Source organism: Nyctibius grandis, chromosome 24 (genome assembly GCF_013368605.1).
Source record: "Nyctibius grandis isolate bNycGra1 chromosome 24, bNycGra1.pri, whole genome shotgun sequence".
Taxonomy (NCBI): Eukaryota; Metazoa; Chordata; class Aves; order Nyctibiiformes; family Nyctibiidae; genus Nyctibius; species Nyctibius grandis.
In genome coordinates, this window is record NC_090681.1 from 572,170 (window position 1) to 595,363 (window position 23,194).

The 23,194-nt window shown below is 54.3% G+C and overlaps 3 protein-coding genes across 7 annotated transcripts; 2 read left to right on the forward strand and 1 right to left on the reverse strand.

Moving 5' to 3' along the window:
• Nucleotides 1–36: 36 nt before the first annotated feature.
• DNALI1 (dynein axonemal light intermediate chain 1) lies at nt 37–3,559 on the reverse strand. Of its 3 annotated transcripts, XM_068418034.1 has the most exons (8): nt 3,429–3,559; nt 3,225–3,355; nt 2,972–3,141; nt 2,676–2,854; nt 2,028–2,206; nt 1,577–1,741; nt 296–379; nt 37–191 (listed from the first exon to the last, which is right to left on the reverse strand). In XM_068418034.1, exons 1-8 carry the CDS (start codon nt 3,511–3,513, stop codon nt 186–188), a joined length of 999 nt encoding a protein of 332 aa, XP_068274135.1. In that variant the 5' UTR covers nt 3,514–3,559; the 3' UTR covers nt 37–185. The 3 variants fall into 3 exon arrangements, with proteins under 3 accessions (XP_068274135.1, XP_068274134.1, XP_068274136.1); XM_068418033.1 differs by lacking the exon at nt 37–191 and having other exon boundaries at nt 230–379; XM_068418035.1 differs by lacking the exons at nt 37–191; nt 2,676–2,854 and having other exon boundaries at nt 230–379; nt 3,433–3,559.
• Nucleotides 2,502–7,373, forward strand: SNIP1 (Smad nuclear interacting protein 1). Of its 2 annotated transcripts, none has more exons than XM_068417776.1 (4): nt 2,502–2,560; nt 3,949–4,045; nt 4,582–5,171; nt 5,805–7,373. In XM_068417776.1, exons 1-4 carry the CDS (start codon nt 2,514–2,516, stop codon nt 6,067–6,069), a joined length of 999 nt encoding a protein of 332 aa, XP_068273877.1. In that variant the 5' UTR covers nt 2,502–2,513; the 3' UTR covers nt 6,070–7,373. The 2 variants fall into 2 exon arrangements, with proteins under 2 accessions (XP_068273877.1, XP_068273876.1); XM_068417775.1 differs by lacking the exon at nt 2,502–2,560 and adding an exon at nt 3,683–3,861.
• A 773-nt stretch (nt 7,374–8,146) lies between these two features.
• Nucleotides 8,147–15,315, forward strand: MEAF6 (MYST/Esa1 associated factor 6). 2 transcript variants are annotated; one of them, XR_011049698.1, is made up of 8 exons: nt 8,147–8,269; nt 8,418–8,533; nt 8,689–8,776; nt 9,226–9,271; nt 9,867–10,059; nt 13,323–13,380; nt 14,013–14,046; nt 14,533–15,315. XR_011049698.1 is itself a non-coding variant. In XM_068417799.1 (7 exons), exons 1-7 carry the CDS (start codon nt 8,174–8,176, stop codon nt 14,539–14,541), a joined length of 582 nt encoding a protein of 193 aa, XP_068273900.1. In that variant the 5' UTR covers nt 8,147–8,173; the 3' UTR covers nt 14,542–15,315. The 2 variants fall into 2 exon arrangements, 1 of the variants encoding a protein (XP_068273900.1); XM_068417799.1 differs by lacking the exon at nt 13,323–13,380.
• Nucleotides 15,316–23,194: the final 7,879 nt, after the last annotated feature.

Genomic DNA, 23,194 nt, shown 5'->3' on the forward strand with positions numbered 1-23,194 from the left:
CTACAACATTTTCAAAGTAATAATACTACAGAGATGCTTGCATATAAAAATGTTTATTAGTTTATTGCCTTGAAGGTCATCTAGGTGTTACCAACGGGCAAGTCCCAGACAGGTTCACTGTTCAAGGAGCTAAATGCTGAGATGTCATTGAAAGAGGGTGCAGTAATTAATGAAACTCTTGAAGTTCAACCCTTAAAGAGAAAAAGAAATAATATAATTATGCTGCCTTCAGTTACTGGTAAGTGAAAAGTCAAGATTGTTTTATGAAGAGAAATCTTTGTCACTAATTGCATACTTCTTGCTCTGACAGCTTTTCTGAGCGCTGCCTGGAGGACGACAAAAAATTCTTATTTGGTGCAATGATGCTTTCAAGTTGGGCCTGAAAAATAAATGAGACAGTAAGTCAAATTAGATTCAACCTAAAAAATAAACCTGCATTGCTGCAGACTGATAAGTTGTTAGGTATTCGAAGCGAGGAGCTGAGGGATGCTGCAATATTTCAAGAGGAACAGGCCAGGGATTTTTTTCACTAGCTGTCCCATTCCTTACTACATGTTTTATAAATTAGCTTTTCGTTCTTGGCATACACACTTGCTGCATTCTGAGGAGAAACAAGCTGGCCTTGGTTCCATACAATGAAGGACTCATTTTTATAATGTAAAGCATTGAAGAGGAAATTAAATAAAAGCTGTTGAAACAGTGGTCTGAATTCTCTGATTTCAGGCTGGACTATGTTAGCTAAATTAAGTGTTTGTCTCTCTGGCATTTGGAAGACAAAGTCTGACTCTGGGACAAAAGTAGCTGGGAACAGCGAGTTTTTAAGTTACTGAGACAACTTGATGCCCAATTAGTAAATTGACTGGAGAGCTACTACTCGTGCTTAGGGAGCGTGCAGTGCATGAAGCTTCCAGGACTCTTCCTAGAGCTGCCATCAAAATAAACTACAACGGTGGTACATGCACAGCTGTTAAAATACTTGCACTTCAAGGAAGAAACATGGATTCAGTGGCAACACATTTAATCTAACAGTTATTCCATTTTGTGCCCTAAAACATTTCAAGATGGCCTGAAGACGTTAACCATAAGCAATCTAACATTTGCCTTCACTGGATTTTCTATTCTGTGGTTGCGAAGGGGTGCTGTCACAGCCTTACAGTGGAGTTATGCAGAAATAGGTTCCCGGGGCATCAGTCAAGTTTGCAGCCTGTCTTTGGGGTTCAGCTGCATACATCTGCTCTTCTCCAGCTGACTGTAACAATTTGTCATTTTCTGAACAAATTCTGAGCTCTCTGTGGCAGATAGATACGTGTATGACGAGAACTCAATTAATCTGACCTGCTGTTTGGATCATGAGGTGTGCTAGTAGTGACCAGTTACTGACCGAGCAAGGAGGCAGAGGATGCAAAAGCACTGTTTTCCCATTTCCTTGAGAATGTAAGGACAGTGGAACATTAATACAAATGCATCATAAATTGAACTCTTATAAAACTATAAGGAGAAAGTTATTTTTATATCTTTCTAATTACAAAATTAGAAGTTTTACCAGCACTATTTGGAATCACTTTTTTTTACTAACCTTCAGCTGCTGATTTGTTCGTTTCAGGAGCTGAACCTCTTCAGCGTGTTTCTTCTCCTCTATCTGTCGCCGTTCATTTTCACGATTTTCAATAGCTTTACATCTAGCTTTCTCGTCACTCACTTGTCTTTCCAGCTCCTGCTTTTCCTCTTCCAGCTTTGTAATCTTGGAAAAGAGTACAGATCTCTCAAGTTTTGTTTGTTAATCATCAATTTTCAGTTAAGATGGGACAAAGTTGTATGTTGTACAGTCTTTAAAGGGTTCCAGAGGTAACAGCACATAATTTATGAAGTGCAATTAAGCCCTAGGAAAACAATGCTGAGTATTTTGATGATCTTTACTGCCATCCAGTGGAAACAGAAATAACTGATTTCATGAAATTTTCTGTGTAATATCCTTATGCTGTATCATGTGCAGGGAACTACGTTATGGCGTTAACAGCCCAACTTACTCTTTCTTCCATGTCAGCTTTGCCTTGCTCAGCTTGTAGTGCCTTCCGCGTGCCAAACACAACGCTGCTCTCGTACAACGTCTGATAAGCTGCAATCGTCATTTGGATTTCATCCCTGACTCGAAGCAGCAACAGCCCTCGCTCTGCACAGTTAATTGTAGTTTCACGGATCAGTTCATCTTTAAAGGAAGGGTACAAGGATCTAGTTAGAGTGGCTACTGTACATTGGTCTGGGAATGCTGGATACACACAGGGTCCAGAGCTTGTTGCCTTTTACCTCTTCTCTGTGCCACAAAAGCAACATGGATTTGTTACAGTACAGCTGTAGCATCAAATGCTAGCAAACAGAAGTGGAGGAGTGGTACAGAAACTCTGGTAACAACAGTGCTACTGATCCACTAAAGCTATAACAGCAAACACCTAAAAATTTGTAATGATTTTTTGCAGTTACCAGAAAGCCTCCAGAAGAAGCGTTGGGTCGTCCAAATGCAAGAGCTTGCCATTGGTTTGAGCACACCATGTCATCAGAGCGTGTAAGAGCACTTCACAGTTATACAGTGTGTTAAGTTATTTTAAATTAACTGTTGGGGTTAAGTACAGCTAAAAGAATTTTAAGCATCTTTTACTGTTACGTGTGGGTAAGCATACCTTTACAACATGTCTTTTCAGTGTCAGCTTTGTGAATGACGACACTGTAAAATGCTCCATCTCGGAGCTGACAGCTTAGGCACGTGTTCAGGGTCAGGCCAGGGAAGAGCTGCGGGCTGGCAGGGAAGAACAACCCTCGCCCCGCAGGGCCTCCCTTGGCAGCACCCCTCAGCGCTGCCCTGGGGGGCCCAAGGCTGTGTGAACCCTTCTGAAGGAGGGGTGCTGACAGGGAGCCGCAGCCCCTCGGGCAGAGGGCGAGGAGCGCTGCTTTTTGGGGCGGCGGCGGGGGCACTGACCGAAGCACTGCGAGTAGAGCTCCCTGCGCACGGGGCAGAGGCCGGTCTCCCGCGCCTGCCGCTGCTGCAGCCGCAGGTCCAGGCGCTCCTGCAGCTGGACGACGTCCACGCGGGTGCTGGGCGTGCTGGACACCTCCTGCACCCACAGCCGGTTGTCCTCCTCCCACTCCCTGCCGACAAAGCACGGGGGTTACGGGGGGCATGCGGCGCCCCGCGGGCTCTCCCGAGCGCGGGTGGGCCCGGCCCCGCTCACCGCGGCGGCAGGATGGCGTTGAGCAGCTCCTGCGGCTGCTTCGCGGGCTCGGCGACGACCGCCGTCCGGGCCGGCGGCGGGACGGGCCCTGTCGGGGCGGGCGGCGGCGGGGTCCCCTTCAGCGGGAGGGCCTGCGGAGAGAGCAGAGCGCGGTAGGCGCGGGCGGCGCGCGGCCCGCGGGCGCCCCGGCCCGCCCGACCCCACTCACGCCCGGGGAGCGCTTCTCCGTGCGGCGGCTGACGAGCACCGGAGGGTTGTACTGGAGCAGCGAGTCCGGCGGCGGGATCATGGCGGCCGCGTCCCTTGTCGCCGTGGCGACGGCGGCGGCCGCTGTGCGGAGCGCGCGGGCCGGGCGCGCCCGCAGCACCCGCGCCGGCGCAGAAGCGCCCGGGGGGGGGCGGGGCGGGGCGTGCCGGGAAGTGCTTCCGGGTGGCGGCGCGCGGGCCGGAAGCGGCGCCATGGAGGCGGCGGCCGAGCGGCGGCGGGAGCGGCGGCGGCGGGAGGCGGTGGTGAAGGCCGAGAGGCGCAGCCCCCCCCGCCCCGCCTCCCGCTCGGCGCGGGGCAGCCAGTCGCCGCCGGCCGAGGAGCGGCGGGGCCCGGGCGGGCCGCGGCAGGGCAGCCGCGGCAGGAGCAGCAGGTAGGGCGGCCGCGGGCCCCGCGCTGCGCCCGGTCCAGCCCGGTCCGGCCGCCGCAGCAGCTCACCCCTCCTCTCGTTGTTTTCAAGATCGCCCAAGAGGAAGAGCAAGTCCGGGCGGCGGAGCCGGTCCCCGCGAGGCCGCAGGAGCCGGAGCCCGCACCACGCCGCCGTGAAGGTGAAGCAGGTAAATCGCGCTGTCGGTAGCAGCGGGGCCCGGTCCCGCCCGCGGAGCTGTCACCGGGGCCTCGCGCGCTTCCTGGCTCCGCAGCGACAGCCGCTCCCGCGGGACTCGGCCGTGCCAGGTACGAACAACGACTTCTCGGCTGGCGGTCGCTGTCTGCTGGTCCTTGCAAAGCGTCGCGACAGGGAGAGGAGGGTGCCGTGCTGCCCACCTCGGGCTGTGCATGAGCGACCGGTCGCTCGCGTGTGTGTCACCCCGGCCTTGGGCACTTCACAGGCTGTCCCTGCAAGCTTCTTTACGTGCCCAGAGCAGATGGTGCATCCCGCCGTTTCTTGATCTTGCTTTATTCAGTGCAAATTGTAGGAATCCAGATAGCTCGGCAAGAGAATTAGTTTCTCTGGCGTTGTGTTAGCTGCACACAACACATCCACGTACACGTTTTCTATGCGTTGGATTGGGATTTTCTTAAAAGCTGAGGTAGATTCACTGCTCTTCGTTCTCATTCTGAATACATCACTATCAGCGATTCTTCATTACAGGAGCGAGATGATCATTGTCGTAGAGGAAATGAGGAGCGAAAGCAGCGGTACCCATCAGACCATGAGCACAGGAGAGAGAGAAGTGGTGACAGAGATAGACACAGAGACCACTCAGACAGGAGGAAGAATCCAAGCGAAAGGCCTGGAGTTCGAGGCCACGAGCGGGAGAGGGATGTTCAGAACATCCGTGAGCAGCAAGCAGAGAGGGAGTTTTATAACGAGAGGAGACGAGAGCATCGACAAAATAACGAAGGCAGTGGTGTTGACCAGAACCCAGAACTTGGGCAGTCTGATAACAAACCTAAAGAAAAAGCTCCTGTAAACAAAGAGAAGCCAAGCTTTGAACTGTCTGGTGCGCTTCTAGAGGATACCAACACTTTCCGGGGTGTTGTGATTAAGTACAGCGAGCCCCCCGAAGCGCGGATTCCGAAGAAGCGGTGGCGCCTCTATCCCTTCAAAAACGACGAGTTTCTCCCAGTCATGTACATCCACAGGCAGAGCGCGTATCTGCTGGGCAGGCACCGCCGGATCGCGGATATCCCCATCGACCATCCCTCCTGCTCGAAGCAGCACGCTGTGTTTCAGTACCGGTAAGTACTGCTCTGCCCGCTGGTGCAACAGGATTGTTCAGGAACTTCTGAGGAAAACAAAGAAAGAAACAAAAACCCCTGGATATGCACAGCTGAGAGGTACGCTAGAGAGATGCAATTTATGTTTGACTGCTGCATATCATCCTAGTAGTAATCAAAAATACCTGTAATTCCGCTCATTTAACCACAAGCAGCCTTTTAGTAAGACAGATAACACAGCAGGGTTAAACACAGAGCTGTACGTGTGTCTGAATTGGAATGAACCGGCAGGTGGAATTGGCAGTAAAGTATTTCAAGGAGAAGTGTTTTGCATTTGGTCTTCCACAACAAAGTCTGCCGATCTCTGAAGCAGCAGGGGTTGCCGGCTGCTGGAGACAGCGATGCTCTCTCAGGGAGCAGCCGTCTGTTCTGGTGTCGGGGTTACTGTTATATCATCACAAGTTTTGGAAGGTGATGCTGTCTGTCAGAGTCTGCTCAGTCCCACACGGTTTCTCTTGGCTCTCGTCAGACCTGCGCAGATCTCCGTGGGTACGGGTGGGTGTTAACGGCGCTGGGCGCCTGGTGGGAAACCCGCCTGCGTTTGGTTTTCTGTCTCTGCTGTTGTGGTTGAAATGGTGTGTTTTGTTTTGCCAGGCTGGTGGAGTACACGCGTGCCGATGGCACCGTTGGCCGCAGAGTGAGGCCCTACATCATCGACCTGGGCTCTGGGAACGGCACTTTCCTGAATAACCAGCGGATTGAGCCTCAGCGTTACTACGAACTGAAGGAAAAGGATGTGCTGAAGTTTGGGTTCAGTAGCAGGGAATATGTTCTTCTCCATGAATCTTCAGATAAATCTGAGGCCAACGCAAAGGACGATGATGATGAGGAGGAGAAGGACGAAGAGTCTGACAGTTAACAGATGAGGAGGAAACTGGGGGGGGGGCAGGGGGAGAAATTCTTTGCAGTTGGCCGTGCATTGGGATGTAAACATCGGAGCGTCGCAGCGCTGATGCCTCTTACTGCCTTAAAGTCCTTTTTCTGTTGCTGGTCTGTTCTCATAGTTTATTTGGGGGGACTTCACTGATTATTCATCTGTGAGAGTTCTGCATATCAGGAAATACAGCCTTTTTTTTTTTTTTTTTTTAGCTTTTTTTCCCCCTCAACAAGCAAAAGAGCACCTGGATGCAAAAGCTCTGATGCTGGAAAGATTCAACAAATGTTGAAGGACTGTCCTCTTCTAGGAAATGATGTAAAACACAGCTGGCATATTTTAAATTATTTTTATTAACTGTCTTGTTGTAGCCCTTTGAAAATGCTACTTAACTGAAATATTAGTCAGAAAGTCAGCCGATGCATTTTGTAACACATTTTGTTTGGCAGAGTTTGCCGAATTCCTTTGCCTGTTAGGAGTTCTAGGCAGGAGAATTTACTACTAAAAAGGCAGAAATGCTGCAAAGCCCCTCTTGTATGTTTTGGGTAGCTCGTTTCCCGTGTGAGAGTGTTCATGGACGGGCATTTCACTGGAATACACTACCTGAAAATTACAAGGTCATTTGAAAGAGAAGTTAAAAGCTCCCTGGGACTGTAGGTGACAATACTGTGAGCTGGCGCTGAGGTCTCGGTCAGTGTCTGCCTGGGCCGTGTTGCAGCGTACGGTGCTGAACTGTGACTGGGTGTTGAGTGTCGGGGTCTCAAGCTGGGGCCTTTATTTCTGACACCAGCCCTGCCCTGTGAATGATTCCTCCGTGATTTTGTTTCTATTATGCATAAATACCCTTTATGTGGTGACATGTTTTAACCAGAATTTGCACTATTTGAGTTTTCTTTTTATAAAAAGTTACACTGTCACTTGTTTAAAATAGTCTCCTCCCCTGTAAAAGAAAACAATGCTTTAGGAAGAGGAAAAACAATTCCACTCACTGAAAGGTCCTGCGTATTTTGGATGTCTTCTCCCCATTGCTTTATGGTATAAGAAATGTCTATTTTCCACACTGTTTACCAATTTGCCTGGCTGTTCTGTGGTCACAAGCTGTTCAGACCTGCTGTGTATATACATTGTGTATACAAGTGTTGCATATTGTATACACAGGCTGGAACATTTAGGGTGTAAATACGGGGCATTGATGTAGGTTTTCAAACAGTGGGCAGAATGAGTTTTGACTAGGAGGGTCTCCTTTATATATACTCCAGGGGTTTTTAAATAAAGAATTTGTAAATTGAGCCCTAATTACTTTTAGTTGTAATATTTTTCTAGTGTCCCCCTTTTTTTTTTTCCTTTATGTTCCTTGAAACAGATGAACTTTCAGTACTCACTTCGGTATTAAGGACACCAAATCAGTTAAAAAAATTAAAGTGCACGACTGTTACACTTGAGAGGCGCGAGCGTGGAGGGGTGGGTGCGGAGTGTGTGCACCGCAGCCCTCTGCTCGACCCCTTGTGCCCGGGTGTGGCCCGGGTGGCTTGTTCTGGGCGCGGGCTGCTTGCCCCCGGCGCAGACAGGTCCGCACTCAGAAATATGAAATCGCTCGGTGGTTTCAGCCGGAGATGGTCGGTGCGGTGACCGGGCAGAGCAGCCCCTCGAGCCTCACCGCGGAGCGTCCAGACCAACAGCCGCCGGCACCTCGCCAAGCACAGCCGGACCGACCCCGCCGGGCGCGATGGAGACAAAGGCCTGCCCGACCGGCGGGCCCGGGGGTCCCGGGGCTGGGGGGTGCGACCCCGGGGCCGCGCACGGGCGGGTCTGTCCGGGCCTCACCCGCCCGGAGCCGCCCGCGCTGCCCCGTCTGGCCGCGGGGAAGGGGCGGCGGGCCGGGGGTGGTGGAAGCCGGGGCCGCAGCCGGGGCCTCGCGGCTGGGGCCCTGTTTTCAGCGTAGTTCCCTGACGGCGGGGCTGCGGCACCGGCCGCCCGGCGCGGCGGGGCGGGGCCGGGCTCTGCGCTGCCCCCGGCGGCCCCTCCCGGCAGCGCAGCCGCCGCCGCCGCCGCGCCCCGCCCGGCCCGGCCCGCGCAGGCCGCCGCCGCCATGGCCGCGCTGCACGCCAAGGCCGGCGGCCCCCCGCAGATCCCCGACACCCGCCGGGAGCTGGCCGAGCTGGTGAAGCGCAAGCAGGAGCTGGCGGTGAGCGGCGGCGGGGCCGGGGCCGGTGGGGCCGGTGGGCGGCGGGGCCGGGGCCGAGGCCGAGGCCGGGGCCGAGGCCGGGGCCGGGCGGGCGGCGGGGCCTGGGCCGGGGCCGGGCCCGCTCCACGCGCTGCGCTGTGCCCGGCAGGAGACACTGGCCAACCTGGAGCGGCAGATCTACGCCTTCGAGGGCAGCTACCTGGAGGACACGCAGATGTACGGGAACATCATCCGCGGCTGGGACCGCTACCTCACCAACCAGAAGTGAGTCCCGGCGGCCGTGCCCCTGCCCCTGCCCCTGTCCCTGCTCCTGCTCCTGCTCCTGCTCCTGCTCCTGCCTTCCCCTTCCCCTGCCCCTGCCCCTGCCCTTTCCCCTGCCCCTGCCAGTCCCCCCGCAATGTTGTTTCTCTCTGTTTCAGGAACTCCAACAGCAAAAACGACCGGAGGAACCGCAAGTTCAAGGAGGCTGAGCGGCTCTTCAGCAAGTCCTCGGTCACCTCAGCAGCGGTGAGTGCTGGCCCGGGCTCCGGTGGGGCCGAGTGGATGGCCTTCTGCCCATCCCTGGTGCTCTCAGTGCAGCTGGTCTCGTGGTGGTCACCCAGGCTGCTGCAGGACCAGTTTTCCATTTAAGCTCCTGTACCTGCCCTACCTCCCCCGATCCAAGCATCTTCATCCTACGTCACAGCATCTTTCAGAAACCCTTTTCCTAGTGCCCAGAGAGGTGAAAGGGAACCACAGTCAAGAGCCACCCATGCGGCACGCTCATCACTGCCATCCGTGTCTTTTTCTTTTTGCCCCTAACCCCCTTCTGCTGTGCTGTGCTGGTGCTAGGGCATAAGCTCTCTCAAGCAAAGGCCCCATCTGTCTTTCTCTGTGAGGTGATCTCTGTGTTTTTGAACATTTGAACACTGGTGAGTGAATTACTGCTTTCATTAACATCCCTTTCGGTTTTCTAGGCGGTCAGTGCATTGGCTGGAGTTCAGGACCAGCTCATCGAGAAGCGTAAGTCACTTCTGCATTTCTCTCAGGATTTGCTACCCTTCTCCCCACCGTTCAGCTCTGTCTCCAGTTGTCTGGGTCTGTGCTGTTCTCGCTGCTCCCCCGCAGCACTCCCTGTCCGGGGACCTGCCACTGCTCCTCTCAGGCCGGCTCCTGAGTGCTCCCAGCACAACCTCTAGCTACAAAGGTCAGCAAAGTGGCATTATGAGAAGCAGTGGTAAAGCTGAGCTTCCTTTCTCTAGTAAACTTACGCTCAGCAAGGGTTTATTGTGCATGAAGCTCAATTAAATGGATTTGGTGCACTTTGGAGAAAGAGGTTAGAAGAGCCAGGGCAATGCGTCTCTGTGTGTTTTTTAAGCATGTTTTTGTAATCAATACCAAATCAGATGCTTCAGTTGCTGAGGAGGTGGCTTGCTGTCCTTCAGAAATATCCTCCAGGTTCTCTCATTTATCTCTCCGTGCCATAAGGCTCAGCGTGTCTCTGCTGCCCCATGTGCTGTCGCTGGGGGTTGCTTCTTCCCCGCAGGGCTTTGCCGGGGCAGCCTGGGGGGTGAGCTGCGGGGAGGTAACCCCTGTGCTCATCTTTGTCGTGCTCTAGGGGAGCCAGGCAGTGGCACGGAAAGTGACACTTCTCCAGACTTTCACAATCAGGAGAATGAGCCCAGCCAGGAGGATGCTGAAGAGCTGGATGGGTCTGTGCAGGGGGTGAAGCCCCAGAAAGCTGCTTCCTCCACTTCTTCTGGGAGCCACCACAGCAGCCACAAAAAACGGAAGAACAAAAATCGACACAGGTTAGTGGTACCGGCAGCCTTGTCGTGCCTTCTGAGTGGTTAGCTGTTGGTGGATGTACTTTATTGTGTGAAAGGAACTAGTAACTTGTTGCAATAACGAGCAGCTCAGGTCATTTGTTTTGGTAACTGCTCTGGGCTTTAGTCGTACGCGTCCTGTAGCGTTCGTCAGGACCCCGTTGCCCCCGCTGTATCGAGGAGGTGAGGGCGTGCTGAGGCAGCTGAACAAGCAGGCGGCCCAGGGTGCTGACTCCAGCTGTGGTGCAGCTGTGCTTTTGGCCTGGCCTTGTCACCTCTCCTGACTGTCCAGGAGAACACAGCTGTTTTCCTCCCGTAGAGGAAGGTTGCACTCCTGGCCTTCCTGCGCTTGCTGCTTGGTTTCTGCAGAGCCAAGTAAGATAGGAATGTCAGAACTTTCTTTGGAAAAGAAGGCTGAAAAAGCAAATTGGAATGTTTTGGGCTTTGTGGACACTCTTCACTAAGATTTCCACTCCAAACCCTTTCAATTTTCAGTGTCCCAAACTGAGTCTCTTGATTATGGTATGGAAGAGTTGCTTTGTCACGTTGACCTCAAAGTGTTTGTTATTAAACTGACCTGAAATTCATGTGAAACAAAGCTTTCCCGAATCCTTCATGGTTGAATTTAGATGACCAGTTCTGCCCCTTGAGGTGTGCCCATAAGGCGTGATGCAGCACGGCAGGCTGATGGCTCAGGATCTCTGTGGGCCACCATAACCTGCTGCCTTGCCGTGTCTCGGTGCCCCTCAGCAGAGCTAGCCCAAGGGTTTCTGCAGAGTGTGATGGTGCACTGTGGAGTCACACCCTTTGGGGGAAAAAAACACATGGAAATCCGTGCTTTTGGAAAGAGGAGACACTGCAGAACTGCACCTCTCTGGAAGCGATTGCTGGAACTGGTACCTACAGATTATTAGAAGTAAAGGAGCTTTTGAAATCAAGTGTTCTTGCTAACTTTGAGCGTGTTGGCTTTGTGTGTGGATGGGCTTTCCTCTTTAAGGGACCTTCCCACACCATTACAAGAGAGAAATATTTTAAAGAAAAGTGGTAAAAATTTACAGCGATTGCTGGGGGAAGGTTGGTTTGGGAGGTGCGGAGGTAGGTGTAGCACTTGCAAAATGTTTAACTACTTTTTCTCCTTCATTAGGTTTTGAGTCATTAGCGTGTCTTTAATTCTTAGATCGGAATTTTCTTCCTACCACAGTCTTAATTGGGCAAACATCCTCAACTGCTGGATGTCCCTTTGGTTCCTCGTGAGCTGGGAATCCAGAGCAGTTCAAAACTACTTTTGCCTGTAGACAATGGGAAAGAAGTTCAGGAATAACGCAAGAAACTACGTCTGTAAACAAGTGCAGAGAAAGAGTCTGTAAAACTGAAGCACAGCTTAAGAAAATGGCTGTTTCAAACAAATTCTAAAATATCCCACTAAGCACTTACATGGACAGCACACTGCTCCGCTGCCGGCGCAGTGGGGTGCAGTGCAAGTGCTGTAAATAATATACATTCATTTGCTCCATCCCATAACCCGAACTTCAGCGACAAGAGTTAGGAAGAACCTGCCCTGCTGCAGGGTTGTGTTGCTTTGGGGTTTCTTCCACATCCCCTCCGCTGCAGCAGCTGCTGCTGGCTGCTGTCGGGGACAGAGTGCTGGACACGAGGAGCCCGGGTCTGAGCTGCTGTGGCAATTCTTACCGTCCTGAGAGATACGTCAGACACATCTGCGTTACGGAAAGGCTTTTGCAGTTAGTAATTGACTATTTTGTAATGCTTACCATGGCCAGATAGGTAATTATTACAAACTTAATTATCTTCTTAAAAACACTGATAAACTTGTGAATGCCGTTACTGCCTACCCCCTACATTTGGGCAGAAAAGACCAAACGATTTTCAAGTATATCCAGGTTAAAAAAAGCAAACAACAAAACAGTCCCCGTCTGCTGGAAGTATAGCGAAGTGCTTTAAAAAGGATTGCAGCCCGGAGTGCTCTTTAGGAAGAGACCCATGTGCCTGGTCCTCGAGTGTCATGGAATAAAAAGAAAAAAAAAAAAAAGCAAGAAAAAGAAATATTGGCGTTTCTTTTTGTTGAGAAGCTCTTCCATTTGCCAGCACACCTCTGCTCGCCTGCTCCTGCAGCACTGGGAGCTGGTGGGAACAGGCTCCCCGGAGGTGCTAGAGAGCAGTGTGGGAGGCTGGGCTCAGCCTGGGCAGAGCTGGGGCCAACGGGCAGTTTAACTTTGAACAGGGAATGGGGTGGAAGTTACAGTGTCTTTACTGAAGCCCTCCTCTGTTCCCTCTGAGAGCACAGGAAGGCCAAGATGATTATGTTCTGTGTGCTCAGCAATTTTCATGGCTAAAAAGTATTTCAGGAGAAAATACTGTTTCCTTTTAGAAACCTAGTGCCGAAAAGCTACTACGTGACAGCGGGTTTGATGATCAGACCTTTCCAGCACACACAGTGGTTAGCTTTGGGGCAGAACCGTTCCTAGAGACGGTGCTGGGACACCTGTGAGAACGCCAAGGTGGGGGGGGGAATGTCACCCAACTGTCACCAGCGTTGGCCAAGTGGCCGCGTTCTCCTTTTAGCTCCCTGGAGGCAGCGAGTGCGAGAGGCTGCGTGTGTGCGTGTGCGTTACGAGGGTGTGGGAATGCAGAGCTGGGCACCTCGGTCTGTGTCGTCTCCACCTCTGCCTGAGCAAGCCTTGCTTTGCCCTAACGATCCCCACAGAGCCGCTGCCGCTGACCACCCGCTCGCTTGGGTTTGCAGACCAGTTTCTCTCTCTGCCTGTGCGCTGCCGTGCGCTCTCACGTACCTGGGAGCTTCCTTTTCCAGCACCTAAAAGTCCCTCCGTAAAACCCCTCTGCCTCTGTTCTAACACCTCGTTTTCCCAGAAATCCACTTGGGGAGGGGGACTCTGGATTCCCGAATCTGGAGTGCTTTTTGTGCCCAGTTCTGGTTAAGATATCTTAAGAACTTTATGGCATTTGAACACTGGCTTTATTTTTTTTTTTTTAATTTTCTTTTTTAGTAATCTCGCTAGGGTGGCTAATCAACTAATTTATTTAATTAATTAGTATATTAATTTCTATTGCTTTCTTCCTTTCAAATGCTGCCCCTCAGCCCGTCTGGCATGTTTGATTATGACTTTGAGTAAGTTTGACTTGAATTAGTACTTGTGCTGTGTTGTTAGTGTGTAGACACCAATGTGCCTTTTGAGACCTTTCTAACCCATAGTTTATCTGTTTAATTGTAGGTATGTATATTAGGTTAGGCTGGGAAGTTTTTTTTAAAAACAGAAAAGCGTGATGGAGGTAACATTTTATTTAATAACTTCAGCAAAATTAAATTAACTTTGCTCTTCTTTACCTTTCTATTTCATTTTTAAATAGATAAAACTTTTTTAACTTAAAAACCTAGTTTAAAAACTGATTCTTCTGGCTTTGCTTCTTAAGGAGATTAGTGTAGACTTGGATATTTCCTTCTGGAAAAATGTAATAAACTTAGTACCTTTGACTCATATAATCCCTGTCATCTTAAACTCCTATCTCTATTCAAGTAAATAACCATTACCACTATGTCTGAATAATCACCTGTGGCATAGTTACATCTAACAAATTAACATAGAGCATGTGTATTTAACCTTATTTCTTCATGCTGCATAACTTCCCTGTGATTTTTATTATGAACCTTTATTAACTCTCTTTTTCTGAGTGGACAGAATATGCATTTTGGCAAGTAACAAAGAATCCACTCTCCGCTCTTTGCTGCTCTCTTGTCCAGTAATATTGGGACAGTGATTTGGCTCAGCCGAACTGAGAATGTGGATTGAATTAACCAAATAGTCTTTGTTGTAGCCTGTGCCATATGCAGTAGCTGGTTCTTTGAACTCTAGTCGTGGTTTAATGTATTGAAATGGACATTTCTCTTATCTTTCCAACCACAGGATTGATCTCAAGTTAAACAAAAAGCCAAGAGCCGTAAGTATCAGTGCCCTGTCATTGTTTTCATTGCTCATCTCTAGACTTGAGTGGCTGACTGACTCCTAATCTTAAAAAGCCTCCCTCTGCTGTAATTTAAGATCTTACTTTCATGGTTGAGGAGTATCATGGTATGAAATAAGCATTGTCGTGTGGATTTAACAGTAAATAAGCCCAGGTGGGCTTGTTACGAAGCTAGGTCACAGTTAAGTCCCAGGCACTTTTTATGAAAAAAGCTGTTTTGCGTCCGATTATCTTGTCACGATCTGGAACATTAAAAGCATCTGGCTTGAGTTGATGCGTTCTTGAACTAAGGTTTTGAAGGGTCCTTTCTTTTGAATGTTTAGCTACAAGAAAAAAGTCTCTTTTCTGTTTTGCCTGCCTCTAATGGTATGTAGAAATGAGAGAAGACTGAGAATCCCAGCTCTGCAAGCAGAACCGAAGGTAGAAAGGTCTTAATGTGCCTGTCCTTTCCTTTCTCTGCAGGACTACTAGACCCACCAGTGCTGATGCTTCTGGGATTTAGGTCTACGTGAATCCCCGCTGAGAAAAATGCCAGTCGACTGAACGAGCACAACGGCAGCTCTCTGGCCAAGTGTCTGCAGATGGGAGCGGCTCGCTCTAGAGAACTTAGATGGGGGGAGAAAATCTTGGACCATGTACTTTGCCTCATTTTTAAATCACCTGAGTTGCAGGAAGACTAAGGTGTAGTAGTAGTACTAGTCCTGAATTCCTGACTGTTTTGTGCTCCCACCTCAGTCAGGAACATCCTAAAATTGGCTGATCTTGCTGCTGCCGCCCCTGTCATCTGCAAACCCATGGCGAGATATTTCTTTTTCCACTGGAACTGGGGTATGATTCAGTACGTCCCATCCATGTTGTAAGACTTAGATTACTTTTGTTGCTGATACTTAGCTTTGTAGTTTTGTTTGGGATTTTTGTTGGTTTTGTTGTGTGTTTTTTTTAAACCAAAGTGTATAGTTAACAAATTGACTTTTGGTTTCTTTGTTTTAGAGTGGAAGGTTCTTCATTTTGTGGAACAGCTCATTTTGATTCTTACTCAAGCAGAGAAGAAGGCAGTTAACCCTTTTCTCTGACTTTAATTTTAAACACCATCCCCTAAAATTTCCGCAGTGCTTTTAGATGCAGGGAAGGCTGGAGCTCAAAGTCGTCTTGCTCTTTGCTATCTTTGAGGTTGGGTGGATTCTCTTTTTAATACAAACTTCTGTCATTTGTACATAAACAATAAAAGTTACATGTTTGTCTCTCTTCTCGTGTTTTGTTCAGTCCAAAATTTGACTCCTAGTGTGTTTTATTCTCCATCCACTTTGTGAGGACTTTGCTGGAATTCTTCCACTTTCCTTGTCGCTGTTTCTTGTCTCATGACCCGCAGGAGGTTTCCTTTGTGCTTTCTTTCCTCTGGTAGACATAACATTGCCAGGCACTAATCTCCAGCTGTGTTCAACTAATCCCGCTTCAAGGTAGGACGGGGATGTAAGCCAGTTCTTGCTGATACTGGCAGAATGCCCACAGATAAGGGATGAGCAGTCTGGGTTGCCACTGGAAGAGCGCGCGGCGGGATGAGCCTTGGGTGCTTTTCACAGCAGCCAGGTCAAGATACCAATGCTGATGTTGAAATAGGCTTTGCTGGTCTCCAGGCCATAAGTCGCCCTTGTTACTGGTGCTGTAATGCGTTTGTGTCTGCTTAAACCTTGCCCATAGAGGGCCGTGGGGAGGCTGCGTGTGCTCTGTCAGAGCTGCGCGTTCACCCCGTCCTGCCACACCTCTGCTCTCCTCCCGTCTTGGGGCTTTTTCAGCTTCCTCTGGGCAGCCCAGTCGGTGCAGAGCGGTACCTAAGAGTGAAGGCGAGTGCATAGGAGGGAAGTTCTCCCTTGTTCTGTTGTCTGGTCAGGGATCAGGGCAGCTCCGCGCTTGTTCACGGCAGGAGCTGGCTTATCCCGCAGCGGAGCGAGCGGCTGGCACGGCGCTGTCAGGGGCTGGCGGCTGCTTATCTGTGAGGGCTGTCAGGATGTAACGGCTTAGTGGGAGAGCTGCAAAGCTGACCTACTTTTTTGTGGTTTAAGTTACAGAGGTTAAATACAGGGGGGTGGAAGATCTAGGAAACGGCATAAACTCCTAAAAGGCCTTGCTTTTCCATAGTTCTGGAGAACAGTCTTAGCTGATGGTTTTCATTACTTGGCCTTGGTACAAAAAGCAGCTTTTCTGCCCCTGCTGCTGCTGTTCCAAAGCAAGGATTGCACGAGCGCCTGAACTTCAGAGGGTAAAAATCTTCGCTGTGCCTCTCTGACCTCAAGGAAAGCTGCCGTACCCTTTTGGCCAGAATGCTCCCGTGCAGAGAAACAGCAAAGGGCTCATGTGGCTCGGAGCCCTGTGTGTACAGGCGTGTTTTTGTGGCACAGTGTCAGTCAGCGCCGCTTTCCCTGTGACACGCGTTAGGGGTGCTGTGGGGACAAGGGGAACACGCAACCTCTCCGGCCTCTGGCAGTGTTTGTCACTAGAGGAAGGGGACAGCGTGTTCTGATGAGGACAGTGAGGGCAGCAGCCCTGGGGAGCCAGCACATCGATCGGGGCCGAAAGCTGAACGGCAAATGCTTGGTTCACTGTGAAAGGACTCTGGTTCTGCTGACGTCCAGCTGTCCCCTCCCAGGCCCTTTGGCTGCCACGGGGCAGGTGGCATTAAGAGGCCGTGGGGCCCAGCACACTCTGCCCCAGCAGAAGGAAGGGTTCCTTGCCCCAGACCTAGAACTGGTAGCCGCAGCTCTGCAGCACCAGCCTCCCTGCGGTGTTACTGCCAGGACCGGGGAGGACACTGTGCGGGGTCTCCCATCTCTTTGGGAACATCAGCACAGTCACCTGCAAGAGTGACATGAGATGGAAGCTGGAGTGTGACTCCGGCAGTTTTGCTTAAAATGTCTATTTTATTTCTGAATGCTTCTGCTTTTCTTCCTAAACAGCCTGAGTGACTAAAGGTCCCCAGGACAGGCAGTGCATGGCCTTGGACATGGGAGTCAGAGTGCTGCACAGGCTGTTACGTCCTGTCCTTGCAGCAGATGAATCCTGAGCAGAGCAAATGGGGGGTGGCAGAGCAGCAACTGTCCTTATGGCCGCCAAAGGCAGAGCAGGAGAAATGCTAATCCCTGCGCAGCCTCGGCACCAAGAGGATTAGGCAGGAGTTTATTGCGCCCAGGCGAGCGGCCCAGCAGCAGCCGAGCGCTGACGCCAGGCAGGAGGGGCAACAGCCGCGTCGGGGAGGGGTCCGTGCATGGTGCATCACCCGGTAAGGGGGCAGAGCTGGGGGGGGGGGTGAGCAGGTGTCCCAACAGAGCACGTGTCCCACATGCGGGGATCTGGCCCTGCAAACGCTCGCCCTCCCTTTCGCTAGCCTGGCACCGGGCGGGCCGGGCTGGACGCCAGCATGTGGTGGCACCATGCGTGCCACAGAGCGCGTGGGTGAGCGAGGCAGCACGTCACCTCTCTGTCCCCCCTCTGCAGGGTCCCCATGGGCAGGCAGCGCGGGCCGCCGGTGCCGAGGGGGAGGCAGCTCCTGCGCGACGGGTGCTGGTGGCTCCTGTGGCTCTCCGGGACGGCGCTCCGGGGGCTGCGGTGGCTCTGGAGGCTGCTGTGGGTTGGTACCACGGGGGCCCTTCCCCAAGGGCCTTCACACACTTGTGTCAGCTCCAAACATGGCGAGTGTCCAGGAGCAGGGCCCAGGGCGTGGGGTGGGGGTGCTGCCAGGGCTCCGTCTCTGTACCGGGGGTGCTGGGGTCTGTCGTTCGGTGCTGCTGGGGCAGGGGGTGTCCACCACCCCATCCAGCAGCATGACTGAGGCGTTGGGACCATTCCTTGGCTGGCCCTTGGCTCGAGGCACTGCATGGTCCTGCCTACCAAGAGCCCTGGGGCTGTTGCACCAGGCTTTGTGCTCCCCGGGGCGGGTTTGAGCCCGCCGCTCTCACCGCACGGGCACCGTCCTCTCCCCCAGTACCTGCTGATCTGCTACAAGAGCTGCTGGGATGGCGCCTTCCAGGTCACCGAGGAGGTAACTCCCCCAATGTGCCCCCACATCATGGGGGCTGTGGAGAGCTCTGACCCCCCCCGGGACACGGCTGAGCCCAGTGGTGAGGTCAGTGGGTGGCCCTGCAGTGCCAGCGGGGTGTAGGTCCCCTGGCCGTGGCACGGCAGGGTTCCCTGGTCCGGGTTGGCACCGGGGGCCATCCAGGCTGGGCTGCCCGTGTGTGTCAGTCCCTGCTGTTCGTGGTGGCTTTCAGCTCGGCACAGCGCTGCAGCTGAGGCTGGAAAGCGGCAGCGAGGGCAGTGAGGAGGAGGAGGACGGGGGCTCCACTCCTGCACTGGAGGCAGGGCAGGCAGGTGGGTCCCCAGCACACTGGTGCGGGCAGGGGGTGTCCCTGGTGCAGGGTCCAGGCAGGGTGGGTGTGGGTGCTGGCGGTAGCAGAGCTGTGGTGCCAGGGCAGCGGCGAGGCGAAGGCAGCGAGGCCGTGCTGGGCAGGCTGGAGGCGCTGGAGGCTGATGTCCACTTCCTCTGCACCGAGCTGGGCGCTGAGAAGCTGCTGTGGAGCAGCCGGTTCCTGGAGCTGCTGCAGGAGCAGCAAGGCCTGCGCCAGCAGGTGAGTGTCCTGTGGGGCCTCAGCCCCCTCCGTCCCCCGGGACCCCAGACCCTCACACCCCGTCCCAGCTGCAGGAACGCCCATGGCGGTGGGACAGCGGCAACAGCCCGGAGCTGCCAGGGGCAGCGGAAGACCAAAGTGCCAGCGGGAGTGAGGGGGAGAGCCCAGCAGGTACCAGCTGGAGACCTGGGGGGACCGAGATGGGTCGGGGTGCTGGCTGCCCACCCCCAGGGGCAGGCGGCCCAGCCCCGGCTGGATGTGTCAGGAGGAAGCGACAGCAGCACAGGGGCTCCATGGGGGCAGCTCCCAGCCCCACACAGAGCAGCTGCCCGGGGTCTGCTGCTGCCCCTGAGCCACCCCAGCACCAGGCTGCAGCCCCTGCGTGGCTCTGTGCTCTGCAGCAGTGACCAGACACCGCCGGGAGCATGGTTGGGCACCCCCGCACCTGGCAGAGCTCCGGCCATCGCTTCTCCTCTCGCCCTTTTGCTGTTTTAAAGGACATGGGTGGATGGAGCCACCCTGGCAGCCTTTTGGGGCCAGCAGCTCCATGACAAGCAGAAAATGTAAGTGACGGTGTACGCAGGGTGTTGGCAAGATGGGAAGGAGCCCATGTCCCTCCCTGCCCAGGCACCGCAGGACACAGGCCAGGATGGCGCGGTGCTGGTGGGGTTCTCGTGTCCCTGCATGTGCCCCCGTCCCTCGGCGCTCGCGGGGCTCTGCCCGCCCTGCCCTGCCCCTGCAGCAGAACTGCAGCCGTTTCCCAGAAGCAGGAACCAGCCGCCCATGCCCGGGGCCGCTCCCGGGGTGACTGTGCCCTGGGCATGTTGTCGCCAGCTGAGTCCAACAAGGATCTTCCTGATCTGTTGTAACTTGTTGGGAGCTTCCAGGAGCCAGGAGTAAGGTCAGTGCCAGCTCCCGGCCACCTCACACAAGCTGGAGGCGCTGGGGCCACCGATGGATTGCAAAACCCAAGTGCTGCCCTGTTTACTTCCTCGTCGCCGGATAAGTCCCCTCGATCAGCTGCTCCCCACAGGTGTTGCAATGCTTGGCCAGCTCCTTGCGACAGCACTTCGGGGGAACCAGCTCTCCTGGGGTGGCCGAGGGGCCCTTGGCCCCCCCCCCAGCTGGGGCTGCTGTGCCACGGGGGTGCCAGCCCCGAGCTGTTGGGTCAGTCTCCGGCCCAGCAAAGGGAGAGGAAGCAGCCGGGAGGGCTGGAGGAGGGTGCCGAGCCCCCAGCCCCGGGAGGGCAGCTCGGGCATGGCCACAGGCCCCCACAGTGGCAGGATCAGCCTCGGGCCCCCACACGAGGCACAGGGGTGAAGGGCTGCCTCGTGCCCAAGCCCTGGGCCACGTCCTGCTCCCACCCTGCCATGGGCTCCCCCCACAGCTGCCAGACACTGTGAAATACAGCCGGCCATTTCCCACGGGGTTGTGTTTGCTTGGTCCTTCCCCTGCACGGGCTGGGACGGCTGCGCCTCCACCCTTTCCCCTCCCCTCTCTCCAGCTGGCGCTCGCCGGGGGCTGCAGTGTTCACTTGGGGTGAGTGCGAAGAGCCGCCTGCCATGGCACATGGCTGAGGGTCAGCAGTGACCCTGCTCCTCGCCGTCCTGCAGCCCTGAGGACTGGCCTCCAGCCCTAAGGCTGTTATGGGAACACTTTCACTCTGGGTTTATTGCCAGCACCAGGCAGACTCATCTGATGCTGCTTGGGAATTGACCCTGCAATGCTGTGGAACAGCCGCCGTGACCCTGGGCCTGCTGCCATCCCCAGGGCCCTGCAGAGCACATGGAAACCATCCCCACAGCCCTGACTGCAGCCCCGTGCCCGTGCAGGGACTGGGGACAGGCTCCTACAGCGAGCAGGGATCGTTCCTCCCAACTTGCCCGTGCAACACCCCGCACCGTCAGGGAACTGATGCAATGCAAATAGCAGCAGCCTGACTCATCCTGCACCGACCCGGCTCCTGCACAGTGGCCGTGGGACAGCCCCACGCTGCCCAGAAATCAACAAAATAAACCAGGTCCTGCAAATGAGCCACTCCAGCTGCAGCAAAACCCCAGCCCCAAAGCGGCCATCCCCTCCCGCAGCGAGACGACACAGGCCTGGTCCCGCTGCAGCCCCAGTTCGGCTCTCAGAGGCTGGAAATCCCCCGCCAGCCCCGCTCTGCTCCGCGGCTCTGCCATGGCCGGGGTTCAGGAGCTGGAGGGTGAACACAAGCAGCGTTGGCCTCGTCCGCCAACACTCCCTCGGCCCAGAGCAGCCCCCGCTGCAGCGCTCACCCCACGCCGCCTCGCAGGCTGCGGAACCCTGCCCCGGGGCCAACACGCCATGCGGATCCTCCCGACCTGTTGCTCAACCAGCAGCTGCAGTAACTCCAAAACATTTGTGCAATGGGGGCCTTGGGGGCCGTGGGCTAGGCCACGGGGCAGCTGGGGGCTGCTCCTTGCTCGTGGCCTCGCCAGAGGGCTGAGCTGGGGGCTGCCGGCCCCACCGCTGCGGCGAGGGGTTGGCTTTGCTCGGGGCAGGCTGCTCCAGGAGAAACCAGACAGCAAGAATGCTTCTGCCCTCGGGCAGCTCCTTAAGGGAAAGATTTCCCCCTGCAAACCCTGGCCCTAGGGTTGTTGAGGGCCCAAACCCCGGGCACCGAGGGAGGCTGGTGACAGGCAAACTGAAACACTCGTGGCTGGAGGGTGAGCACTGACGGGAGCCTGCCAGGCAGCGCTGCCACCCCAGCACCCCCCCGCCTGCTCTGTCCCCCAGCAGGACCAGACCCTCTCCAGCCGTTCACCTTTCTGGTCCCTTTGATGCAACAGTACCCTGCAGAGTCACTCGCTTCCTGCATTTCTGCCTTACAGCAAAGCTGTGCCCCAAAGTGCCTCTGAGACACGCCACGCTCAGCTCACGGAGCTGCTGCCATGCTCAGGGCACCTCTGCCTCTTCCTATCTGCAGAGGGAGAACAGCCCTGCAGCCTCCGAGCTGGGTGAACGCAGCAGTTTGGGGCTGAGCCTGCTCCCCTGTAAGGTGGCCTGTCCCAGGCGGGTGGCATCGCCACAGCCCCCACGTGACACTGCACACGCGTGTGCCTCCATTACAGAGCAGCCGCTTTCCCACAGCCCCTGCGGGAGCCCTGGGTCAGATTCCTGCCTCTGGAAATGCCTTAAAATGTCACAGCGGAGCTGGCCACATCCTGGAAATCCCCCCTGGGAGGGAACCAGATGGGTTCAAGCGAAAGTTCAGCGAGCAAGAAGGGCACAGGGCAGCTGGGGCAGGGGAGCAGACCCTGGAAAGCAGGGGGGTCCCGCAGACACGGGGTGCCTGGTCCCGCTGGGCTGGGAGCAGGGGGCTGCGCCCCCCACCCAGGGCCCTGCCCACGTCACCGCCCAGCGCAGGGGAAGGAGAGAAGAGAATCCCGCAGTCTCTGCCCTGACCTCGGCCACAGCACAGCTTCCTGTTTCTTTCTTCCCTCTTTTGTGTATTTATTTTATAAAAAACAAAGTCAAGATATCCTGCAGCACTGACTTCTGCAGGAGGGCTCTTCCCCTGCCTGTTCGTCCTTTTGCTGTGCAGTGGGTGATATTTATTACCTGTTCCATCTATTTCTGGCACAACTGGGAAGGCAAAGGGAGACTGTTCTCCTCTACCCCAAAACACACTGGCAGACCCCTCACTCTTTGCAAGCACCCCTACTCAGCCTCCTCCCTTTCATCCCAAGGGTGTTTCCCACCCCACCCACTCTCCTTGGTCCCCTTGTGCTTTCGAGACAGATGCAGGCACAGCGATCCCTGAGCACGAGGCTTCACCAGGCGACAGGATGAAGGCAGGGCGACCCCGCTGAGGTACAGGGAACTTAACAGGGTGCCTGTGCTTGACCTCCTTACCTCAGTAACCTGACAAGAAGATCTAACCTATTTTAGAAGGATAACAAACCCAATGCAAGCACACAGCGCTCATGACAGGTCCTCGCCGCCGCTGCGCACCAAGGAAGCGGTAAGCCACAGGATGCAGCTTGAAAATTCCACAATAACAGGACAGCGAGAGCCCGCCCGAGCGCAGCACCGGGGAGTGCAGGTAGGCAGCTCCTCTGACTCAGTGCAGGGGGAAAAATATGCAGCAGTGACAGTTCCGACCATCATTCCCCACATTTCCCGAGCAGCACAGTGAACCGGCCCACGAGAAAGCAGCACTTAGATTCACACACACAACAGAGGATGCTCCAGGGGCAGGAGGCAGCAGGTTCACTCACACAGAAGCCTTGTGTGAGAGAATTCAGAGAAACACTGCCTGGATTTCCAGGCACACAAACTTACTGTCCCTTCAGGTGACATCCTCAGGAGGGTTCCTCTCCCACAGCCAGTAAATGACCTTTCAGACTGTGAGGTTCAGATTTCAGACTTGTTTTTGAAACAAAGCTCCATCTCCAGGAGCACCTGCTTCCCTTGTTTTTGATTAACTAGAAAGAGCCATTGCTCTGTATTAAATTAAGAGCACAAATTTGAATAAAGAC

Coding starts and splice junctions, on each gene's coding strand:
- DNALI1 (XM_068418033.1), bottom strand. CDS start 3,513: ATGATCCCGCCGCCGGACTCGCTGCTCCAGTACAACCCTCCGGTGCTC. Junction 3,356..3,428: donor GAAGCGCTCCCCGGGCGTGA/GTGGGGTCGGGC, acceptor CTCTCTCCGCAG/GCCCTCCCGCTGAAGGGGAC. Junction 2,855..2,971: donor GCTCTACTCGCAGTGCTTCG/GTCAGTGCCCCC, acceptor TGGGCCCCCCAG/GGCAGCGCTGAGGGGTGCTG.
- SNIP1 (XM_068417775.1), top strand. CDS start 3,683: ATGGAGGCGGCGGCCGAGCGGCGGCGGGAGCGGCGGCGGCGGGAGGCG. Junction 3,862..3,948: donor AGCCGCGGCAGGAGCAGCAG/GTAGGGCGGCCG, acceptor GTTGTTTTCAAG/ATCGCCCAAGAGGAAGAGCA. Junction 5,172..5,804: donor CACGCTGTGTTTCAGTACCG/GTAAGTACTGCT, acceptor TTGTTTTGCCAG/GCTGGTGGAGTACACGCGTG.
- MEAF6 (XM_068417799.1), top strand. CDS start 8,174: ATGGCCGCGCTGCACGCCAAGGCCGGCGGCCCCCCGCAGATCCCCGAC. Junction 8,270..8,417: donor AGCGCAAGCAGGAGCTGGCG/GTGAGCGGCGGC, acceptor TGTGCCCGGCAG/GAGACACTGGCCAACCTGGA. Junction 8,534..8,688: donor CGCTACCTCACCAACCAGAA/GTGAGTCCCGGC, acceptor TCTCTGTTTCAG/GAACTCCAACAGCAAAAACG.